Raw genomic sequence first — 20,878 nt, 5'->3', positions numbered from 1 at the left:
GCAAAACTTGTGTTTTATGCAAATCTCTATTATTTTTTAACAATTGTTGGGTAATTAGGGTAAGGAAGCTGAAGCATTGTTCAACCCGTGTATGCAAATACTGTCACTGGAGAGTCTCTTCCTTTCTGGCTGCTACAGGAAGTTTGAAGAGCAGAATTTGGTGCTTTAGAGAATCTACTTGAAGGCTCCTTCGCAAAGGTCACTTGTCAGCGCCATGCAAAAATTTCTCTGCATGTAGATCTAAATAATTAATTACTGCAGAATTTAAATTCTTCTATTTTACATTTGTCAAGCTTTCATCAGCCTGCAGACAAGCTCCAGTGTCTCCACCAGTCCTCATAGATTTGTTCAGTAGCAAAATATGCTCAACAAGAACTCATTCTTTCTTTGCTGGTATTGGTCAAAACTGTGCCAAGTCTTGTACACATCTTAGTATCAATTGCCAGATTAGTCATACTTGGTGGTTCTAAGATGGGATATGTTTCTGTGGCCAAGGACAGCTTATTATACACTGGGGTTTTTTTGTTTGGTTGGTTGGTTTTGTTTTGGTTTTTTTTTGTAGGAAACATTTCTTAAGAATTGTTTGAATTGGCTGCCCACAAATAGTTTTGCTTCAAGGTGAAGTTGGTCACTCAGTGCAAGTTTCCAAAGATTTTTAGTGCCTGCTAAGCACATGATTCCTGTCTACCTTACCAAATGAGCATGCTGGTGCAATCGACTCTTCAGAACTGTTTAAAACTATAGCTTTTGTGCCCTCCTTTTGCATAATTCAGAACCTTGAGTCAGTCATGAATGTAACGTGGTGCTTCCTTCCTCAGGTAATAAAGGTCATAAATATCTTCTAATTGATGGCAAATGGGCAATAATAATAAAGATGGGAATTTTCCACCTGTTATGTTTGCTTCTAAACCTCTCACAAAAAAACACTCTTTCAGAACTTGTGTTTTGACTTGTTCATGGTTTAATCTATCAGTTGTGATTTTTTCACTAGATGTTGATAAATATTCAGTGTAAATACATGTATCATGCTCCAGGGTGTTGTCTGTAATAAAAGAGGTTCATCTGCCACTATTTGAGATGTTATTGGGCACCTGGGTTACATTAAATTTGTGTCTTTTATTCTTAGTATTGAACTTTGTAATATGTATTTGTCAAAATTTCAGATTTTAAGTAGCAGCTTGTAAAACTTTATGCTTACACTTTTTCTCAGTTATTAAAATTATTAGCAAAATAGCCAAATACATGAAGAAGCATCTCGTTGTCTCCTTGGGTATATTATTCTTCTATTTTAGTCTCCTATTTGGAAATGAATGTAGAAGCTATCTAAATGTCAATATTATCATGCTGTTGATGCAGATGTTTCCAGGCCTAAGTATAACTTATGAGATGATATTATGGAAATTCAGATACTACTTTTTGCTAAAGATTAGAAACAGTAACACTTTAATAGCAACCATATGTGTACACTGATCTGTCGTCTCAACCTTCCCTCATTCTGGGCATGTGTAAAGAGCAGATGCCTTTTGAATATTACATTCCTTCTTGGAATACAATTTTAATCAAAGTTCAGTATGGACACACTCTTAGTGGCTACAGGCATACGGTGGACGGTAGTTATTAAAGCATCACTCATGCTTTGAACTTCCTCTGCTGTATGACATTTACTGTGAAATCTGGGAGCTTTTCCATTTTCCTTTGTCCTTCATGCCAACTTTGGGCAATTCGCTTATTGGAGGCTATTAGAGGTTACATGTGCAGGACAGGGTGCTTTGACACAAACACACTGCAACAGCCTAATATTGCCCTGCGCAAGAGTGAGTGCAGCTGGTCTGGAAAGACACACCATGTATCTGCTTACTGTAAAGATCACAGGGTTTGGACAGTTCCTGGCACCTAAGGTGGGCAGTTTTTAAGTATTAGCTGTAATTTAAGTGGAAATGAGGTTGGTGCTGGACCAAAACCATTTCTGAATTTGGGCCACATCTGCCAAAAAGAAAAAGAGAGGGAACTTCTACAATTTTTTTTCTTTTTTTCTTTTTTTTTTTTTTAAATCGTAAAATGTTTCTTCTTTGCTTCCTACCCCTCCCCAATCTATGTAATTTTAAGAAGATTTAACTAAAAGATACCCTTAAAATTGAATGCTCAACTCAATTTACTGTTAAGTCTTGCTACAGAAACCTTGGAATGAAATAAAAGATTAAAAAGCAAACAAACCAACCCTTCTGCCACCACCACTTTTCCCCCTGTCAAGAAACAGAAAAACCCAGGAAAATTCCTATTTTTTTTCCTAAAGAAAAACTACTGCAGTGAACTATGAAATCTACTATTTGCACAACTCCAACTGTAATCCCCACTATAAAGACCTTCTGTATTTCAGAAATGGTATTTGCCAACCGCTCCTTGGGGCATACTACTGCTTCTCCACTCTCCTAGTACTGCACTGAGCTGAGCAAAGAACTATTGGTGATTGCAGCCTCTTCAAAGCTTATTATGCCCATATTTCAAGTACAAAAGCCAAAGTAACTTGCAGTTTCTCCCCAAGCAGTCCCAGTGTTTTTGGATAGATTGTATAATGCAGCTCAGACTCATGTGCTAATTGTTAATTTTAGAATTTAAATAGGTTTTGTTCTATTCAAAGGCAGTAGGCTAAAGGTTTCTGAAAACTCTTGGTTTAGAAAACAAGGGTAGGTCTCTTTTAGAGTTTCTGAGTGAATTAGCTTTTGCTTCTGTGGAGAAATCTTTAAATGATAACACAAAAAACTTAGATTTGTGCTGAATGTGTATGCCTTTCTGGACTCTAAGCTTGTAAGTTTTTCATGAGGTACATTATCTTTAAAATATTATGGAATATTTGTTATTTATGTAAACATAGTTTTTCATCCTAATTATTTGTAGTCAGTAATGCTGGTATTCCATAATAAAGCTGCCTATTTCAAGTTGTGTTTCACTTTGAACAATCTTGTTCTTAAACAGACATGTTGTTCTGTTCCTTTCTAAACCAGGGCCTTATTTATTCCTGTTATCCATTGGTTTACAAGTGACTGATATTTCTATACTTTGCTTATTTCCAATCGCAACAGGTTTTTAAACAGAGAAGAATATTTTAATCTGTTCTTAGGCTGCTGTACACATTATATGGCAAAAAACCAAACCAGATCTGTGTATGCGGTTTCTAAATGAAACCTAGTTTCCAATAAGAAAATTAGACTGAGAGGTAAGATTTTAATTTGGATTAACTTAATTTGGCAGTTGTAAGTGACAGGAGGATTGGAAAGGCACGGGAAGAAAAAGTTGGCCAATTTCAATGAGGTATTTGTGTTTAACAGTGAAGGCTAATAATGCCTTTTTCTGCATCCTGGATTGGTTTATTTTCTTTTATGCCATTATTTGTATTTAGTGAACAGCTGGGCCAGTAGTTCTCATTTGTAGTCTTTTAGCTCTGTGAAGCAGCAGAGAAAGTAATGGACGTTTGCAAATTAATACTTACCGTTATTTTCTGCTAATCTGATGTAGCTATCCTTTTTGAGCATAGATGTTGTATCAGAGCAGAAGTAATTACTGTGTTAAAACTAGTACCACAGCAGAATATTTTGCTAATTAAACTTGTTGCATTTAAATTGCTTCCTTTGGATCACTATATAGAAGAGAACTGTTTTGAACAATAAATGAAACCACTTTCTTTCTCGGAGGCCTAGAATTGCAGATGGTCAGATTGTATGTGAAGCACCTAGGCTCTGAATTAGTCTTTGTATGAAAGAGAGAAAGGTAATTTGAATGTTTGAACTCCCTGTTCCTCCCACACATACACAGGAAGCTTGTCTCAAAATGAACAATTCTCTAAATAAAGACTAATAAGAAGCTAAATTAATTAGAAGGTGTGATTTGAAAAGACATTGATGAGAAGAGTCTGTCATTTTAGACAAATGGAATGGAGCTAAATAAATTAGGCCACATTAATATCTCATTGTTCTGTGAGGAGCTTTCTTTTATTGCATTCATTAGGGGGTACTTCTTGAAATGAGCCTTTACTAGCCATTACGGATTCAGTTCTCATTTGCCAATGCCTAACACACATCTCGTGCATTAAAAAATGTTTCAGGAAATCCTTATAGTTTCTGCAAATTAATATTTAGATTTCTAGATGCTTCACTTGGAATCTGCAACATAGTACGTGCTGAACATTATGATTTTCCTCACTGAATTGTCAGTAAAGAAGTTTCACATCAAAAAGTTTGGAAGGCAAAAGTCTGAATTACTATATAAAATAAACTGTATGCCTATCTTGAACAATAGAATCTACCAACTAATACTCTTCCTAGTATTTAATATTTCAATAATAGAAAGTACCCTGTCTCATGGCTTCAGTAGTCCTTTGATAGCTTTTTAAAGTGTCTTTTAAAAGCTTCCTTTAGTATATAATTAGGATACACTGGAAATGCACATCTCATCACACAGTTCTTCCTCAGAAAACAAAATGTATATTTTCCCTTTTTTTGTTTTTTTTTTTTTTTCTTCTCTCCTGCAGATGGAATATTTGGGAGATGCCAGCAAGTGCCAGTATCAGATACCTATAAATATGATATTTCACCCACTGTTCTTCATCGCCTAAGGATCATCCTGGAGAAGCTCTCACACAGAGGTATAGTAAAAACTCTGGTGGAGGGTTAGCTGCACTGGGGGTTACAATTCTTTTGTGCTCCCTTTGAGGTGATGTCTGAAGAAGTCTTCAGAAGTTTTGCAGCCTGATGTGTTTCAAGGCCTGGTAGTGCAGACTTTATAAAAGGAAAAAGCCTTCTAACTCACTGAATCTGCAACAAGGATTTGGCGAAGCAGTTTTGGAAGAGGTGCTTCCTCCCTTTGTAGCGTGTGTCTATGACTGACGTGCGATACAATAAAATTTTAACATCTGTGAATGCCAGTGTCATATAAATAAACCAGCAGGAAAGAAAAATAATTTGCCATATATACTTATGCACCACAGCATGTTTCAGGATGCATGGGCAGAAAACACACAACTTCCAAATAGCTAGAAGCAGTTCTTTCCAATGAATTCAGATAAATAGAACTGCTCTGATTTCATTAGAAGCTGCATATACTCTATTCCTTTGAATTTTCATTCAGATTTCTGAAGTTAATTTCTGTGCTCTTTCCAAAGCCAGAAAGGATGTTCTAGCTTCTGAATGGCATAACTTGAACTAACAAATCAAAATTTGGATGAAGTGAAAGCCAATAAGGTGAACAAACTTTTTAGGTGCTAATACAGAAATAACCCTCTGTTGTAAACAGCCGCAGGACCAAGAAATCTTTGTAATCTGAATTGTTCCAAGATTGTTTTAATGGTTAATTTTGCACTTGCATCATCTGTGTGGGTGTTTGTTCCCAAATATTTTCCAGTTGAAATCTCAATTACAAGCTAATAATGTTGTGTTAGTATGATGTTCATTTAATTATGAGAAGAAAATTGGTTTCTTGGAAGTTCATGACTATTCTTAGAGGCTGAACTTCTGGTTTGGAAACCACTGATTTATAGGATTCAAAAAATTTCCATGGATTTAGTTCCTGTCCAGCACCCCATCCAAATGAACCAAATTCAGCAAAGCTTGATTATAATAACACCTGGGTGATTAACATTTATATGTGAACAGTACTTCTGGCTCCCTCACTTGTCATTTTGTAAAGGCTAAGTTACGCAAGAAAGTGTATGAAAACACTATTTCATCAGGGAGACATTGTATGAGTTGAAAAGCTAGTATCTACTCTGTTTGAATGTAGTGAAGGGGGCAGGGGGGGCAAATCTGCTGCACTAGGACACCTAAATTGGTATCTAAATTGATCATGCGTGTTTGGGCAGCAGCACTCATTCACATTGCTTAAGTACTGGTGATGAGTTCTATGTAAAATTTTGTCTGTGGAGATGTCAGAGACCTGCAGGAGACCAGTGCCCTTCTGAAGGTGCACATCTAGAGGCAGACGGAATACCCCAGGCCATCTGAAGCCAATTGTCTGTCTCCATCTCCCTCACTACCATAACATTTTGGTTCAGCTGAATTGACGTGATCTCCCCCTACGAAGAGACTCTGATCAATAAACCAACCCTTCCCAGGATCTCTGTTATCAGTAACTAACCTCCCTAGATGTATCTGTTGCCGTAAACTGCTGAATGTGCCTTTCAAAGAAACGGTCATTGAAATTTGGACTTGTCTTTTTCATAGAAAGAGAATAATAAAGAACACACAGACTGAAACAGTGGTAAAGAATTAAACACTCTTGCTTTTATCTATCCTTGCTCCTGACATTTAGAGGTGCATACAAAATGTGTATATGCTTTGAACTGCTATAAAGCTTTTGCAAGCATTTTTTTATGGCCTGTGGGTATCCCAGTGAAGGGAATCCTAAATATGCCTGTAAAAGGTAATGGGATGATAGAATACTCATATTCAAATGATTGATGTGATAAAATAACTTTTTTTTTGTTGTTGTTGTTGGAACTCTCAGTATCCTTGGCAAATTCTGAAGTGTTTAGTGAGGACAGAAATTTGGAAGTAGTAGAATCAATATGGGCTATCAGATTAATGGATTACTGATACCACTTTCTCAGACTGCTCTTTGCAAGTACTATCAGATGTAATACATCCAGCCCTTAGGTCATGTTTTCTGGCTGTGATGGTCACTTGCACACTTAATGCAGTTCTCCTACAAATTGTGTGCAAAAGATTATAACTATTTATGCAGTATAGTAAACAAGACATTGTGAAGATTAAACAAATATTTCAGGTAACCTCAAGAAAGGGCTTAACTTTTTCAGAGGTCTTATTTTCTTTAACTCTGTAATACCCCATTCTTCTTGTCCTCTCCAAAAGGAGCGGTTCCACTTGCTGATATTTTCCCTTAGAAGACTATGTAGAAGGTCCTACAATAAGCAAAACTTTTAGTTACATTTATATCAAACACTTTCTATTATTATTAGATGCATATATAGTTAAGGGCCAGATATTTCAGAGGTTATTACCTTGAGTGGTTTTCTAGGTTCTTATTTAGTAAATTTTTTTTTTGTTTTGTTCTTGGTGTCTTCTTGCAGTATTACTAATATCTTCTTATCTTCTGTTTTATCTCATTCCTTTTTTTTTTTTTTCCCCCTGGCAATAGCCTGTTGGCATCTATTTCCATAAAATTAAAAAAAGAAATCATAAAAAAGCCTCAAATTTATGTCCTCTCTCGTATTTGTTGATCACTTCTAAGTGATGCCTGTATTTGAGTCATGGTCCAAGTGAAAGACTGTATGGTCAGATGCTATAAAAGAAAGAACATGTGAATAGCAAATGTAATTTGTGATTCTGCCAGCTCAAAATGTTTACTGCCATACAGAAGCATACAATACAGGCTTAGATGAGTGACATACTGGATTATAATCTGTTTAATAAAGGACTTTCACTGAAATTGAATTCAGGTTTCATAATGATATAGTTTTTATGTCTTCATTGCACATTGAGTCTATCTTTGCCTACACTACCTACTAATATATTGATCATAGAAATGAATGCTTCGAAACATTAGACAGTTTCCTACAAAGAAATGATCTGTTAGAATTCAAATACCCTTGTTCATGGTATTTTCACTTATACTGTCCTTTGAGTGAGTCAAATCTTTCAAAATACCATTCATGAAGATGATCTTCTGGAGGTTGGGTTTTTATAAATGTGACTATATGGGAAGATCTCACAGCTGCTGAAACATGATGAATCACTATCTGAAGTTTCTAGTATTATAATTTATAATTTATGAGGAGTTGAAACATTTCTCATTGTCTGATAAACAGTGCAATCAAAAGGTTGTTATTTAGATAGGAGTAAATCATTGGAGAAGGGAAATGAAGGCACTATCAGCATAGAGAGGTGAATGAGTAGTGCCTGAAGGAAATGGAAATCGTTATCCTGTGGCTGGTCTTCTGTATTTTGTCCAGCTTGGGAGAAGATACTGCTTGGAATATAACCCAGAATGATGAATCATCTATGCATTTCCCCATTTGAGCTAAAATGCACAAAACTCTTTTTTTACTTAAAGGAATTAAATAGACTGTAAAATGTTTTATTTTCTTTTTGTCCCAACAATATTATTGTGAAGGCAAAATGATCTCATCACTAAGATTATTTGCAAGATTGTCGAAACAGTTTCATGCTGATGGTTGATCTATAAGACTAGAAGCAAGAAAAATGAGATAGGGAGACTAATCATGGTACATTGTAACTCAGGCATGAATGCATAAATAGTACTTGAAATATCAGTATAAGCAATAATAAGAGAGAACAGTAGTATTTCTCAACTTGCTTACTCAAAGAGGGATTTACATTGGCTTCATAGAATAGTTTCTAACCAGTGATTCAGATTACCTGTACAATGGTACCATCTCCTGTCTCTGTAAAATTGCAGCTGCTGTAGCAATGAGTGTTACAAGCTGCTCAGAGATTCAGTCTGGCGGCCATGCTTAAAGACATCAGAACAAGGGTATTGCCCAGGGTTACAACAAATGCCTATCTGACTTAAGATTCTGTCTTTGGGAGTGGCCACTGTGCCTGTTTAGTTCAAGCATATAGAAGCATTTTTGCAGCATTTGTACCTTTGCAAACACTTCTCCTGAGGTAGAAGTCATGTTTTTGTGTTTGCTGTCTGCCCCATGGACATTTTTCCACAGAGTCTGACAAGACACTGTGAATTAGAAACCATGCACATTAGGCTAATAATCATTAGCTTAGCTTTTGTTTTTTGCCTTACTTAAATTTTAACTAACTTACAGCTGTAGTCACTTTGAATAATATTATTCAAAAACCAAATCAGATAAATGTTTTATGTAAGCTGGAGTCATTACTAAATGATTCCTGAGTATTCTTGTTGCTGTTTAATTTTTGCTGCATTACCTTCTTGTTCAAACTCTGCTTTCAAAGAAAACAATTTCTTCCACACTACTATGAAGAAAGTCCTGCTTAAGATAATTCATTTATCAACACTGTTATCTAGAAAGCCAAGAGGAGTAAGGTACACTTAAATTCATGTAGCTCAAGTTGGCACGATATTCTGGAGACGCTCATGAGCTGTGGAAATAGGCACCAGATTTACAGACCATTTGAAAAAAAATAGCGCTTTTTTTTTTTCCTCTTGTTTGTGTTCTTTGGAACACAGGAAGCTCTTGCCAGGTAGGGAAAAATATTTGTGCTAAATTAATTCTAACCAGCTAAGTGTAAGGTGGTTAATAGAACTTTACTAGAAAAAAAATTTATGCTGTTACAGCAATTGTTTGAAAAACTACAATGATTTGCGGTTAAATTGAAAATTGAAATGAATGTCACTTGTCACGTGCAGCTTGTGAATTCCAAAGCAGTTGCTAAACGTTTCAGTCAGGACTGTTTTTCAAGAAAAAACTGTCATTTGTTACCTCAATGAGGGTAACAGACCTGAAAGTAAACCTTTTAAGCTTGGTTTTGAAATAAACTTAAAAGGAATAATGCAGTTCTTGCACAGATTTGCAAGGTGATTATCACATAATTATGGAGATATATAGAAAGCTGAAACCAGGAGAGGTAGGAGAAAGCAGGTTTTTCTTTAAATTCAAATGTCAATATAGAGGAAGGCAAACTCTTCTTTTGGCCTTCAGAAAAGAAAAAAGCAAAACAGCAACTTGAAAAGAGCAGTACGTTTACATCAAATTTCTCTGGCATCAGCTTGCTCCAGACATCTGTGTACAGAGCAAATTCTTCTCCTAGATGGCTGCTGAAGCCAGGAATTGAAGCATAAACCTCATGACATGCTACACTGGAGGAACTCAGTTGGGATTGGACAGATTTACCTTCTCCTGGTATCACTGTCACGCTGCCTTAACTCTTTGGCTCAATGGACAATAACACACTGAAAAGGCTGCAAAAAATTCCTGCCTTTGTTAAGTGCTAAAACATCAGTGATGTTTTTTAGTCTTCAAAGAACTAGATAGAACTTCAGAAAACTAAGTTTCAGAAAAAGCAAAGAAGATTTATTTATAGAGCAGCAGAAAGAGAATACAGTTTGAAGTCCTTTTTTGAACACCTGTGTGTTGCACAGCATAGAACGAAAAATTACAGATGTTTTTCTATTTGGTTCTGATATGTTATTGACTTGATCTTTGTCATATAGGACATTTGTGAAAAATGTTCTTTGCAGAAAATTGGTATTTACGAAGAATGCATTTGCATTGCAAAGAATTTATAGGAACAAACCAGATCCTATGTATTGTGGGAAAGATTAGAAAGTATGGAAGAAGACTATTTTAGTATGTATTTAGTTTCATTAGAATTATTGAATATTACTTTTTTTGAAAGATGTGTATGTCATCCCAATAGCACCCTTTTGTTTAAAAAGTATGACCAATCAGAGCTTTTACTTGTGTTTTTGATAAAATATCACATTCAGTAATATGTTTGATAGAAAGGAGAAAAGGTCTGCATGTCTCCTTTGTGCCATGTTTCTGTCAACTAGCAGTGACAATTGCCAACTGGGATCAAGATGTATCAAATTCTTTGTGGCCCAGATAACTTTACAGCTCTTCTTCCAGAGGAAGCATAGAAATTAGTGATAATATAATGCAAATAACAAGAGCTGTCAATCAATTCCTGCATTCCCTCCTTTGTTTTGAAGTTCTCTGAGGCACCTCATGGATTTTAACCTCTGCATTAATGCTTAGGCTTATCCATGAAGCTGTCTGTGCTGGCTCTTCCACAGTTTTGTTCTCTTTGTGATCTCTGAAATTTGGAGAATCTCTGTTTCCTCTGTCTGTGGAAGGAACTAAAGATGTCTTTTATTTGTTCCTGTTGGACTTCACTGAGGAAGCTCGCCAGGCTTCCTTTGGATGGCCTCGTTCTCAGCATTAGACTGAGAAACAGCTCAGCAGCAGAATGTCTTTGTATTTGGGTTATTCATTAACATGCTGTCCTGTTAGTGATGTCAATTGTGGCTCTGAACTTCATTCTTATCCTCACAGATCGTCTAGAAAAAATTAACCCTTTTCATAGGACCACTGACTGGGCATACACTGGGCTTGAAGTGATATGGGTACATATGTTTTTAAAACACATTTGAAAATACAGCAATCAAATTGTGGTTCATTATCAAGTGTTCCCATGCTTGGAATGTCAGCAAATATCAGTTCAATCATGCAATTACTTCTTTAGCTACTGTATTCTCTAATGCTACTTTTGGAAACTGTGAATAACGATATATCATATGCCAACTAATTGTGGCATTTTGTACCATTAATCTATAATTATAGCACATTTGCATATTCAATATAAGACTTTATCCTTTTCTTTTTTGTTTATTACTAGGGAATTTGTTTCCCTTTTCTATTTCTGTATTCATTACATTTCCTTATCTGCAGCTTTTATCTCTACATGGCCTCACATTCTTTTAAGATATCAACTCTTAATGACACCTAGTGTCTGACATATTTTTAGCTTTATAATAGGTACTCTGAATTCTGAAACATTTAAGCTTACCTGTTCAAAATCGTGATTTTAATGTTATTCATACAAAACCTCAATAAGTAGATCGTGTCCCTCAGTACACAATAGTGTGATTGAAGCTTTACTTTGTTGTAGTGATCAGTATGAATTCCCACAAAAGATCTTTTTTTTTCCCTTTGCTGTAGAGAATATATATATACACACACTCTTTTTCTTAAGATGTTTTCATTCTTTATCTTGCAGCTTTGGCAGAATGCTTCTGACAAATGTAGCGGTTTCCTGCAACGGCTGGCTGATAATAAATATCTTTTTTTTTTTTCTTAAATTTCACTTCAGGTTCATCTCATGCTGATTCTTAGCTAACACTCGCTGCATTTTACGAATTTCTCTGTTTTGTTTTGCCTGTACATGTGTTTATGGTCATGGATAGGTAGTGCAGTTCATTGTAATAAAATCGGACTATCTCTCTAACACTTGTCCATCTCTCAGTTCCTCTTTTGTAGCTTCTCACAGTCATAAAACTGCAAAAAGGACTTCCTTGCCACCCCCCCCCCCCCCTTTTTAGTCTGTTATTCCCATTGCTGTGTAGTTCCTAACTAAGCCTTGCACAGACCTGCCCTGAATATTTAATTGAAGTGTCTCCAGTCTTTTAGGAAGGCTTTGAATATTATTCCTCTGTTTGACTTAGCATATGTCAAACAAAAATAGCACTTTGTTCCTGTGCAGAGACCTGAGTTTCTCACTCAGAATGCAGAGCCTTCACTAATCTTTGCTTCATTTTTCTCTAGGGTAGGTGCTACACAGCACCCCCACCTTCAAACTCCTAGCCTCTCTATCTTCTCCAGGTTGCTTGCTGCTCCTACAAGTGCTTTTTCCATACAGCATGTTCATTGGGTGCTAGCAACCTCTTCTTACCGAGGAGGTAAGAAAGAGGAGGGTTGGTGCAATATGCTTTAGCTAAGTGACCCCTTGGGCTTCTTCCTCCTCAGTCTCCTCATATCTCCTGGAGTTCTTCTAAAAAGTCAACATTTTTAAAGTTTGGACTTTTCTTCTTTAAAGAATAATACATAGATGCTTCATAAATATTTGTTAGTCATAATCTGTAAATTTCTAACCTGACAGGTTATTATATTTATCCTTATTTCAGAAATAAATTCCACATACACTAACTTTAATAAGGATCACCATGAACCGAAAGTATTTGCTAAGTTCAGTTTTATGTGACTTGGCCAGTCACTCCCAGTGGAAAAATAAAGAGAGATTAAAAAATTCATTAAGTTTAAAACCATTCACCTAAACAATTCATAAAATATTTATGAAAAATGAACACTTCTACAGAAGTCAGAAATGAATAGGAAGCAGTTTATGAATAGAAGTGTTAAACTTACCACTTAATGAAAACATAATGAATAAGTCAATCAGCCCTACATAAGAAGGAAAATGCAATATCTTATGCTTTGAGTTACAGCTCTGACATTATCACCGATCTTCATTGGAAACTCTCTGCAAGACTGGCCATTAGCATAAGTTTTGCATATATGTGGGAGAGGCAATGATAAAATATTACTCCCTTTCCCTCCCATCAAAGTAAACTTTGTTTGGACACTGCCTGCAGGCTTGAGCAGAGGGCACTGAATACTCAGAGAGCAATACACTGAATTTAAATTTAAAATGTTCTTCGAAACTGAAAACTTCTTGCTACCTGTGAACATCTTATCAACATGTGAGGTGATTCCAACAGTCAGTAAATAAAAATGTGGTCTTCAGTGTGAGTTGTTTAAAATGGAGAATGTTCTTTAAGCTGAGAATAGCATTAGAAAGACTGGATACCAAATTAAATTCAGAAATGAGGAAGGTACACTTGAACCCATCTCGACGGAACTCAGCTTTTACTCCCTTGTGGGCAGTGCAAAACCTGTCTGCTTTTAAATTTTAATTAAAACTTAGATTAGTTATGATCATCTAATTTTTCCTTTGCACTGCAGTGTCTGATCGCTATGTATAAGTAGTCGAAGTTTAATCTACTTCTGGTCCTCCTAGATTTGACAGTGTAATTAAGTGCTCAACTTTAGCATTTAGTATTTAAGAAATCCCACTTCATGTTTCAGTAAGATTTTAGATAAAATTGGTCACTTACCTGTTCTGCTGTAATCTTTCAGAATAATTTTTTTGTTTCATCTTTACTACTGCATTAATCTACTTCAGGTACCCACAGATTCCCTTCCTTCATTATGCTAAAAAATGTATTTGAAGGCTCAGCCAAATATTGTTAGTAAAGCAAGTATGTGAACATACAAACATTGGTTCTAAAACTAGTGGCTCATTGTTTATAAACAACTCTACTTTTTTCTCCCTATGGAATGGTGACCTAACAACACATGAAAATATCCTTGTTTTTTCTTGCATATGACCTTGCCCTTCTCTCTTTTCATTGTTTTGTTCTTCACTTTTTTTCTGTCTGGGACTCTGCCCTACATTTCTTCCCAAGCACCTTGTGACTGTTTTTAATCCTTTGAACTTTTGGAAGAGGTAACAATCTCGTATTCTTAGACCACCAGCTAATCGTCACAGAAAGCTCTAGCACAAGTCTACTGTCTACCCTTAAGGAAGAAGATCTTTATGCTCAGTGTGTAGGCAAGTGATATCCATCTGGTAATGCCAGAACATATTCTATGGGTAAAGATGTTATTTCAATTGCTTTTAGCAACTTTGTTGATAGTAGGCTTAAATTTGCTCTATGGGGAGCCATCTTGACCCCAAAAAATATTTAAGAGTTTGGAAATGTGTGAAACTGTTAATCCTCCACCTGCTCACTTTCTCCACCCCTGCCTCATGCCCTCCAATCACATTCTTAATGACAATGAGTCCTGGGGTGGTGCTTCAAGCACTTTGCCACTCTGAGTTGACTCTCCTATTGCTGAACTGATAATGTGTGCTCCGATTGTGTGGATGGCATCCCTCTCACACAGCTGTGATTCTATGACCTCTGTCTACTGGGGCTCTCTTTATAAACAGTAGAAAAACAGGCCCTTTACGCGGTGATTCATCTGTGTAATTTCAGTCAACTGCAGGATGAAGTGAATCATACCCTAATTTCACTGACCATACTACATAGCTCTCCATTGACTAGGGAGTCCACAGCTGATAACTGCTGCTGTTTGATTTAATCACATAAATTTTGTCCTTTGTGTCTCACTTAATACAGTACTTAAGTTCAGCCACGTTCCAGGTTATGCAGAGAGATGTTTAGAGAAATTCAGTTGTACTGGACAAGTAGCTTCTGGTACAGCTTTAATAGTCTTATACAGGCTGAAGAGACCTGAGAATCAATTTCAAATTGCTGGTGCCAGGGTTACTGAGAAAAGAAATCAACTTTGCTGCAATTTGCCTTGACCCGTACTCTTGCAACATTTTAATGGTTTTTCTAAAATCCTCTCTGTACTCATCTGTGTAGCATCATAAACTAATGAGTACTCTAATTCTGACCTGTGTTGAATAGCAGGTACTCAGGCAGTTTCTAATCCTGCTGTGTTATTTTGTCATAAACTTTTGTGCAACTCATGCTAGAATAAATCCTGGATTTATCTTGTAGTCTGACAGGCCATGGTACAGGCCCATGCCTGATAACTGGTGATATGAACTTATCTTCATTTGAAGGAAGTTCAGCTTTTAGCTTTGAGAAGGTTCTTGTGACCTTACATCTTCGTTATTTTATACTTCACTTTCCTTGCAAACATGTTTATCTCGTCCCTAGTTTAAAGTCTTTTATTTTTTGATGGCTTCATGTCACATAGTATCATTTTCCATTTTCCTTAAAACAATGCTTTAGAACTATGAAATAGATTTACTTGGATCTTCCAGAATATTTGTGTGTTGTTGGAAAAAAAAAAAAATCCAACCCAAAACTAACGTATCTTTATAAATTTCACAATCCTGTGGTAACACATCTACTGTAATAGTCAAACTGCAATATTTTCCCTCTTACAAAGAAAGCAGGTCTGGAATGTCCTTATTTTTTATAATGTCCTTTTATTTATAATAAACTATTACTATTTCATTAATATCAAATTATAGCACCCATTTCTGTTTTGGTGTTAGATGTTCTTTGCTAAGGATACTGAAAGCATCAATTTTAATAAAACCTACTGTTTTAAAGGCTTTCACCTCCCTGCTGTTTTGCGGAGCGAGTTGCAGCAGAGGGTGGGTGATGCTGTAAAGGAAATGGCATTGATTTCCTACGTTTTGTCATACAGGAGTATTTTGAGATGTTTCTCTTTTTTTTTTTTTTCTTTTGGATTAAAAAAAGCAAAGGACAACAAAAAAAAATTACACAAAACCTTAGTCTATGACTGAAATCAAAGCATGACTGAAAAAAAACAACCTGAAATGTACTTATTCTGTGGAGGATTTCTGCTAACACATTGAAAGGCTTGGGTGAACTAGCTTTTCCAGACTGAGTTTTACAGTGGTACAACCATCTAGAGCTTGCCAAAAGGCAAGAACAAGGAGCTGCTGAGTATCCCACCTGGATGACTGAGCCAGTTTTTTCTTTAAAATGAAACTTCTTGCAGAAGTGGAACAATATCCATTCTGGGAAGCAGCATATTATTGAATCAATAGGGCTTTTTGTTATTATGTTACCAATGACTAATGGCATAGACAGTGTAATAGCTTTTCTTTATTTTCACTGATATTATTTTATGTATTTTTTTAAGATTGTTTTTAACCTGATTTATCTTTTAAGATTTTCATGTAAATAAATGTTGCAAATTTATCTATGTAAGGATCTGATTAGCGAACTGTATGTCCTCTGACAATGGACTTAGGTAAGTTGGTGAGTTGCTTTTACAGGTAATTGTAGCTATGAAAATCAGACATGATGTCAGAAGCCAGGTGAAAGCTTTTATAAGAGTCAGAGCATTTATAACATTTCGTAAGATCTTCTAAAACGTCCAACATCACCCTGAATTAGATGATGCAAGTTTAGCTGTGCAGTAAAGAGTGAGCAGCAGGAGGAGCATATTGATTTTTGCACTGCAGGGTACTGAATCCCACAAAGCAGAATTCAGACAAAATATAGGAACCCTGAGAATAGTGTCACCAGTCCTGAGATGGGAGAAAATATCTTGAGGCTATTATCCCTGTTATAAATGGTAATGTGAACTTAGAATTTTCTTCCTGATAGTTTTTACTGTTTTGCTTAATACTCTGAATAATGAATCTTGTATTTTCCATGTGTTCTTCCAATTTTTGGAGGATTCATCAGATGTTTGTCTACTTGTGAAAGAAAAATTGTCAATTTGGGATTGTATTACAGATATATAGAGAATAATCAGCAATAAGTCTACTTACCTGCTTTGCTAGAAAGCAGATTAATGGATTTAGTTTCAGGATTTCTAGGTTTCATTCACATATTAAGCACCGTCTGTTGTTGCACAAGTGATGCTTACATTCTTTAAGATTTGTGAAATGCATACTATAGTTTCTAAAAATAAAGGATTTAAGGAACTTTATATCAAAGTGGATTGTTCATCTCCAGGCTGCAGAATTGCTTAGGTTTCTTTTGCTGATTTAGTTAGGCTATAAAAAGTCAATCATTGCACAGTGCTTGTATGTTTTGGGCTGTATTGTTGGAAGGAAGCTAATTTGTATCAGTGGGTTTACTGCAGCTGGACCACGTACAGTGAGTGAACTGTATGTATTGACTTCATCAAGAACTGGTCTTACACAACAGCAGTTAAGGTTACATGGCTCTTTGTGCCAGTAATTATTTTGTAACTCATAGCTTTAGAATTTTGAAAATTACATTCTCAACCTCAGTAATCATTTTCATTAACCTCTGTATCTATTTGCTTTCTTTACAAGCTAAGGATGAAGGGTCATTGGGACTTTGGTTATTTGCTTCAATTGTCCACCACTACATTCTGTGTTTCTGATATTGAACATTGTGCACCTGAGCTACAATAGGAGTATTCAGAGAGAGTCTTTTTGCTGCTTGAATGGCTCATTTCCATTTTGCTTCCCTACTTCACATGGGGTGCAGATTAGAATCCAACTAGTTTGCATGTGTTGGCAAAGATTTTATTATTATTGCCCTATGGCGGCAAAACACCATTTTGAATTTTTACATTTGTTCCTGCCCTGCCCTTTAAGCCACGTTTCTCCAGCCTGAAAGATAAAATCCAGAAACGATCATCTGTTTTAACCAGCTAGCATGTCTGAATAGGTGTAAAACCCCATTGCTGCTCTGGGCTGGAAAATGATGGAAGTGTAGTGCAGTATTAGTTCTCTCAGATGATTCATCTACCTGAATATCCTCCTCTGACAGTGATTGGTAGAAGATATTTAGCGATATAGCGAAGGAGTGTAAGATGCTGAGCAAGTGTAGAATAAACTTTTCCTTTGTATGACTCCTTACAGTGGGTTAGGGACTTTATAATTCTTGTATATTACTAAGGAAAATATATTTGTAATAAGTAGAAGCATATAAAATACTAACGTTGGAGGAAAAAAGCCCTGGATTATGATGAAGTAGGAGGAAAGATGAGCAATAATTGCAGCTAGTCAGCAGAGATGGTGTTCCCTTAAAAGTCCTTTGTTAGATCAGTGAGATTCAGTCTCTTTCTGAAATTCAGTCTATGAATATTAGAAACATTTTTTTTGAATACTGTCTTTCCTCAAGCAGAAAAATCCTTATTATTCATAATGACTCTTGAGTTCTCTCAAGAAAATGATAAAACACATTTCTGGTATGGCTCTCCTGTTTTTCATTAAAATAACTTCTGTAATAGTTGATAGTTTCTTTTTTGGCCAGGGCTTCCAAAGCTTACTGTGATCAACCCCTGGCATCTCTCAAAGGAGCCTGAGTTATTCTGAAGTAGAGTCACAGCTGGAAAAAGTTCTGAGTTTCCAAGGACAAACATTACATTGGTGCCAGAGCCCAGGGGGAGCACACTACTCCACTGTCCACTCAACCAGCAGACACTTTCTCCTTAATTCTTATTACTGCAGTACAGTGTAAATAAAACCTAGAGATAGTGTTTCTATTCTAATGGCTTTGGCCTATTAGGAGTAAAGGTTGCTTTTTAAAAAAATAGAACTGCTTTCTTGAAGTCTGTAAGTGATGTTATGCAAGCTAATGATGCGTTTCATAGGAGGCTTGTCTTAGGTTTTCACAATGACAGGCCATTGGGCCACTGTTCCATCCTCAATTTTTGGGGATATTGTATAGACGTTTCCCACAGTATCTTCTGTTTTCTATTGCCACTGATACTTATTATAAATTTTTCATACATCATGTGTCTGTGCTTATAATGGAAAAGGAGAACATCCGCACCTTCTGGTTGGGGTAGGGAAACAGATGAACTGATTTTGCAAAAATGATGATGTTGTGGAAAAGTACAGGAAAGTTTAGCAGCAACACCAAATCTGCCATGGATCCGTTTCAAATCCTGTTTTGGCACCCCAAGATTAACTGTGATCCAGCTGTGGAAAGAACCCAATTATTTGCCCCTTAATCTTTTGCAAACTGAGTTCCTGGAAGCTGTGTTCCATCTGCCTTGAAATCTGTGTCTTGGCTTATTTTTCACTAAGAAACACTCCAGACTCTAAAGATGGACAGCTTTGGGATTCAGAGTGACTATGCCATATGATACATCATCTGACTGTTAGACAAGCTGTTTCTTTATGGAAAGTATACTTAGTAGATAATCTAATAGGTCCATTTACCCTTTAATTTCTTACATTGATGTTAATTAGTATCAGATTCTGGCTGCATTGAAACACTGCTGTTGGCCCATCTCCCATTGCTATCTCTGGGATCAAGTTTCAATTTGTGATGTTCTAGAATGAATTTTCATTACTACAGGATAAAAAAAGATTTTTTACCCCCCCCCCCAAAAAAAAAAAAGTGATTCTTTTTCTGTATTTTTTTTTTTTTCTATGTAGAAGCAGTGTCAAAGCTGTTGCTTAAGGAAAATTCTGTTGGAGAAAAGTTTTGTAACAGAAAAGCAGTGTTGTGATCCTGCCAGGAAAGGCATGCCAATGTACTTTAGATGTTGCCTCAAAACATTTTACCAGGGTCTGGGCTGGGTGTGTCTTCCTTACCTATATTCTGTTTGTGATCATTGCTATGGGGTGTTATTTTGGGCAAGATGCCTTTTTAAGACAATATTGGGTTACCAGCTAACCTCTTGAGAGCTGGCTACCTCTAGTAAGTGTAAATTGTAGCAGGTGCTCTATTTCATCAGGTGTTTGCCCTATGAATTTTTGAAGTAGCTGAGCTCACTGAAGAACAGGACTCGCTGTTGGCATATTCGGCCTCAACTCTGCTAAGAGAAATGATAGAGAAGGTGGCATCTATTCACGTGGTGCCATCCACAGCAGAGCATATACATCTTGATGGAAGATGCCTGGGTATCTGGCTGAGGAGGATTACAGGTCTCTCTTCCTTATCTGAGAGACCTCAAAAATATTTCCAGAAGCTCCTAAAAAAAAGTTGCCAGGAAATTATGCAAAACTGAGTGAATTTTACTATTTTGCTTCTGTGTTCCTATTGAAGAAGTGGGTTCATCTAAATGAGGCAGCATAAACATGAAACAGAGTGGTTTGGCTTACTGTTACAGTCTATAAAAACACCATAACTTGAAAGATTCAGCATCTGCTGTATCATAGACTTCCTGCTCTGCAGGGGGATTTCAGGCAGTATATTCCAGAAAAGAAGCAATAAGATAAAGGCACTACTGAAGTTAGAATTCTTTCTTTGTATCTGGGAAGGCTCATAACTTAAGACTAACCCATCACTGAGTCCATCTATGTTTTCCACTTTCTCTAGTTTTAACGCTTTCTCTTATTTAAAATATTTGGTGGGGGATTTTTGTTTGTTTTCCTATTACAGTGGAATCTGAACACATTTTAGTTTTCAGTATTTGTGTTCTCTGGTAGATAAAAAATTAATGCCCTCATTTCACAGATGGGACATGGAAGGACTAAAGGGTCAGGTTCACAGAGATATGGAAATGTTTGTATTTCCATTGATTTCAGTGGCAAGTGTCCTGCCTATATAAGATGCTTAAATTATGTTTTTGGTCATGAACCTCAGTGATTAGCTGAGATTTTACAGGAAATCAGTAGTGACACAGGGATCTGAACCCTTTAGTATTCTTTGAGTTCGTCTTTTTTGTTCTGTTCTTGCTGGGATTATGTGATGTATAAGCCTTCCGTTCTCACCAAGCTGGTTTTAGCATAATGGGACATGTGAGGGGGGAGAAGCTGCTTTGATAGCTGTTTGCCTTGGGCATTATAAAGCAGAATTGACTTTAAAAACGCATTTACAAGTGACCTAGTGCTTGTTGGGAAATGGTCACTGCTGGTGGATCAAAAGCCAGAGGAGATAC

At 36.4% G+C, this 20,878-nt stretch overlaps 1 protein-coding gene across 2 annotated transcripts in view; it reads left to right on the top strand.

Moving 5' to 3' along the window:
- PTPRN2 (protein tyrosine phosphatase receptor type N2) overlaps positions 1–20,878 on the top strand; it is a 652,626-nt gene that overhangs the window by 156,667 nt on the left and 475,081 nt on the right. For both annotated transcript variants that reach the window (XM_061349404.1, XM_061349393.1), the window contains exon 3: positions 4,526–4,639. In XM_061349404.1, the coding sequence (XP_061205388.1) occupies positions 4,526–4,639 (114 nt within the window). The remainder of the gene's footprint in view (positions 1–4,525; positions 4,640–20,878) is intronic.

The sequence above is a fragment of the Neopsephotus bourkii genome, unplaced genomic scaffold (genome assembly GCF_033783945.1).
Source record: "Neopsephotus bourkii isolate Nb327-2 ecotype Australia unplaced genomic scaffold, CSIRO-AGI_Nbou_v1 NB_53, whole genome shotgun sequence".
Classification (NCBI taxonomy): domain Eukaryota; kingdom Metazoa; phylum Chordata; class Aves; order Psittaciformes; family Psittacidae; genus Neopsephotus; species Neopsephotus bourkii.
This window is presented reverse-complemented; position numbering and strand designations above follow the sequence as displayed.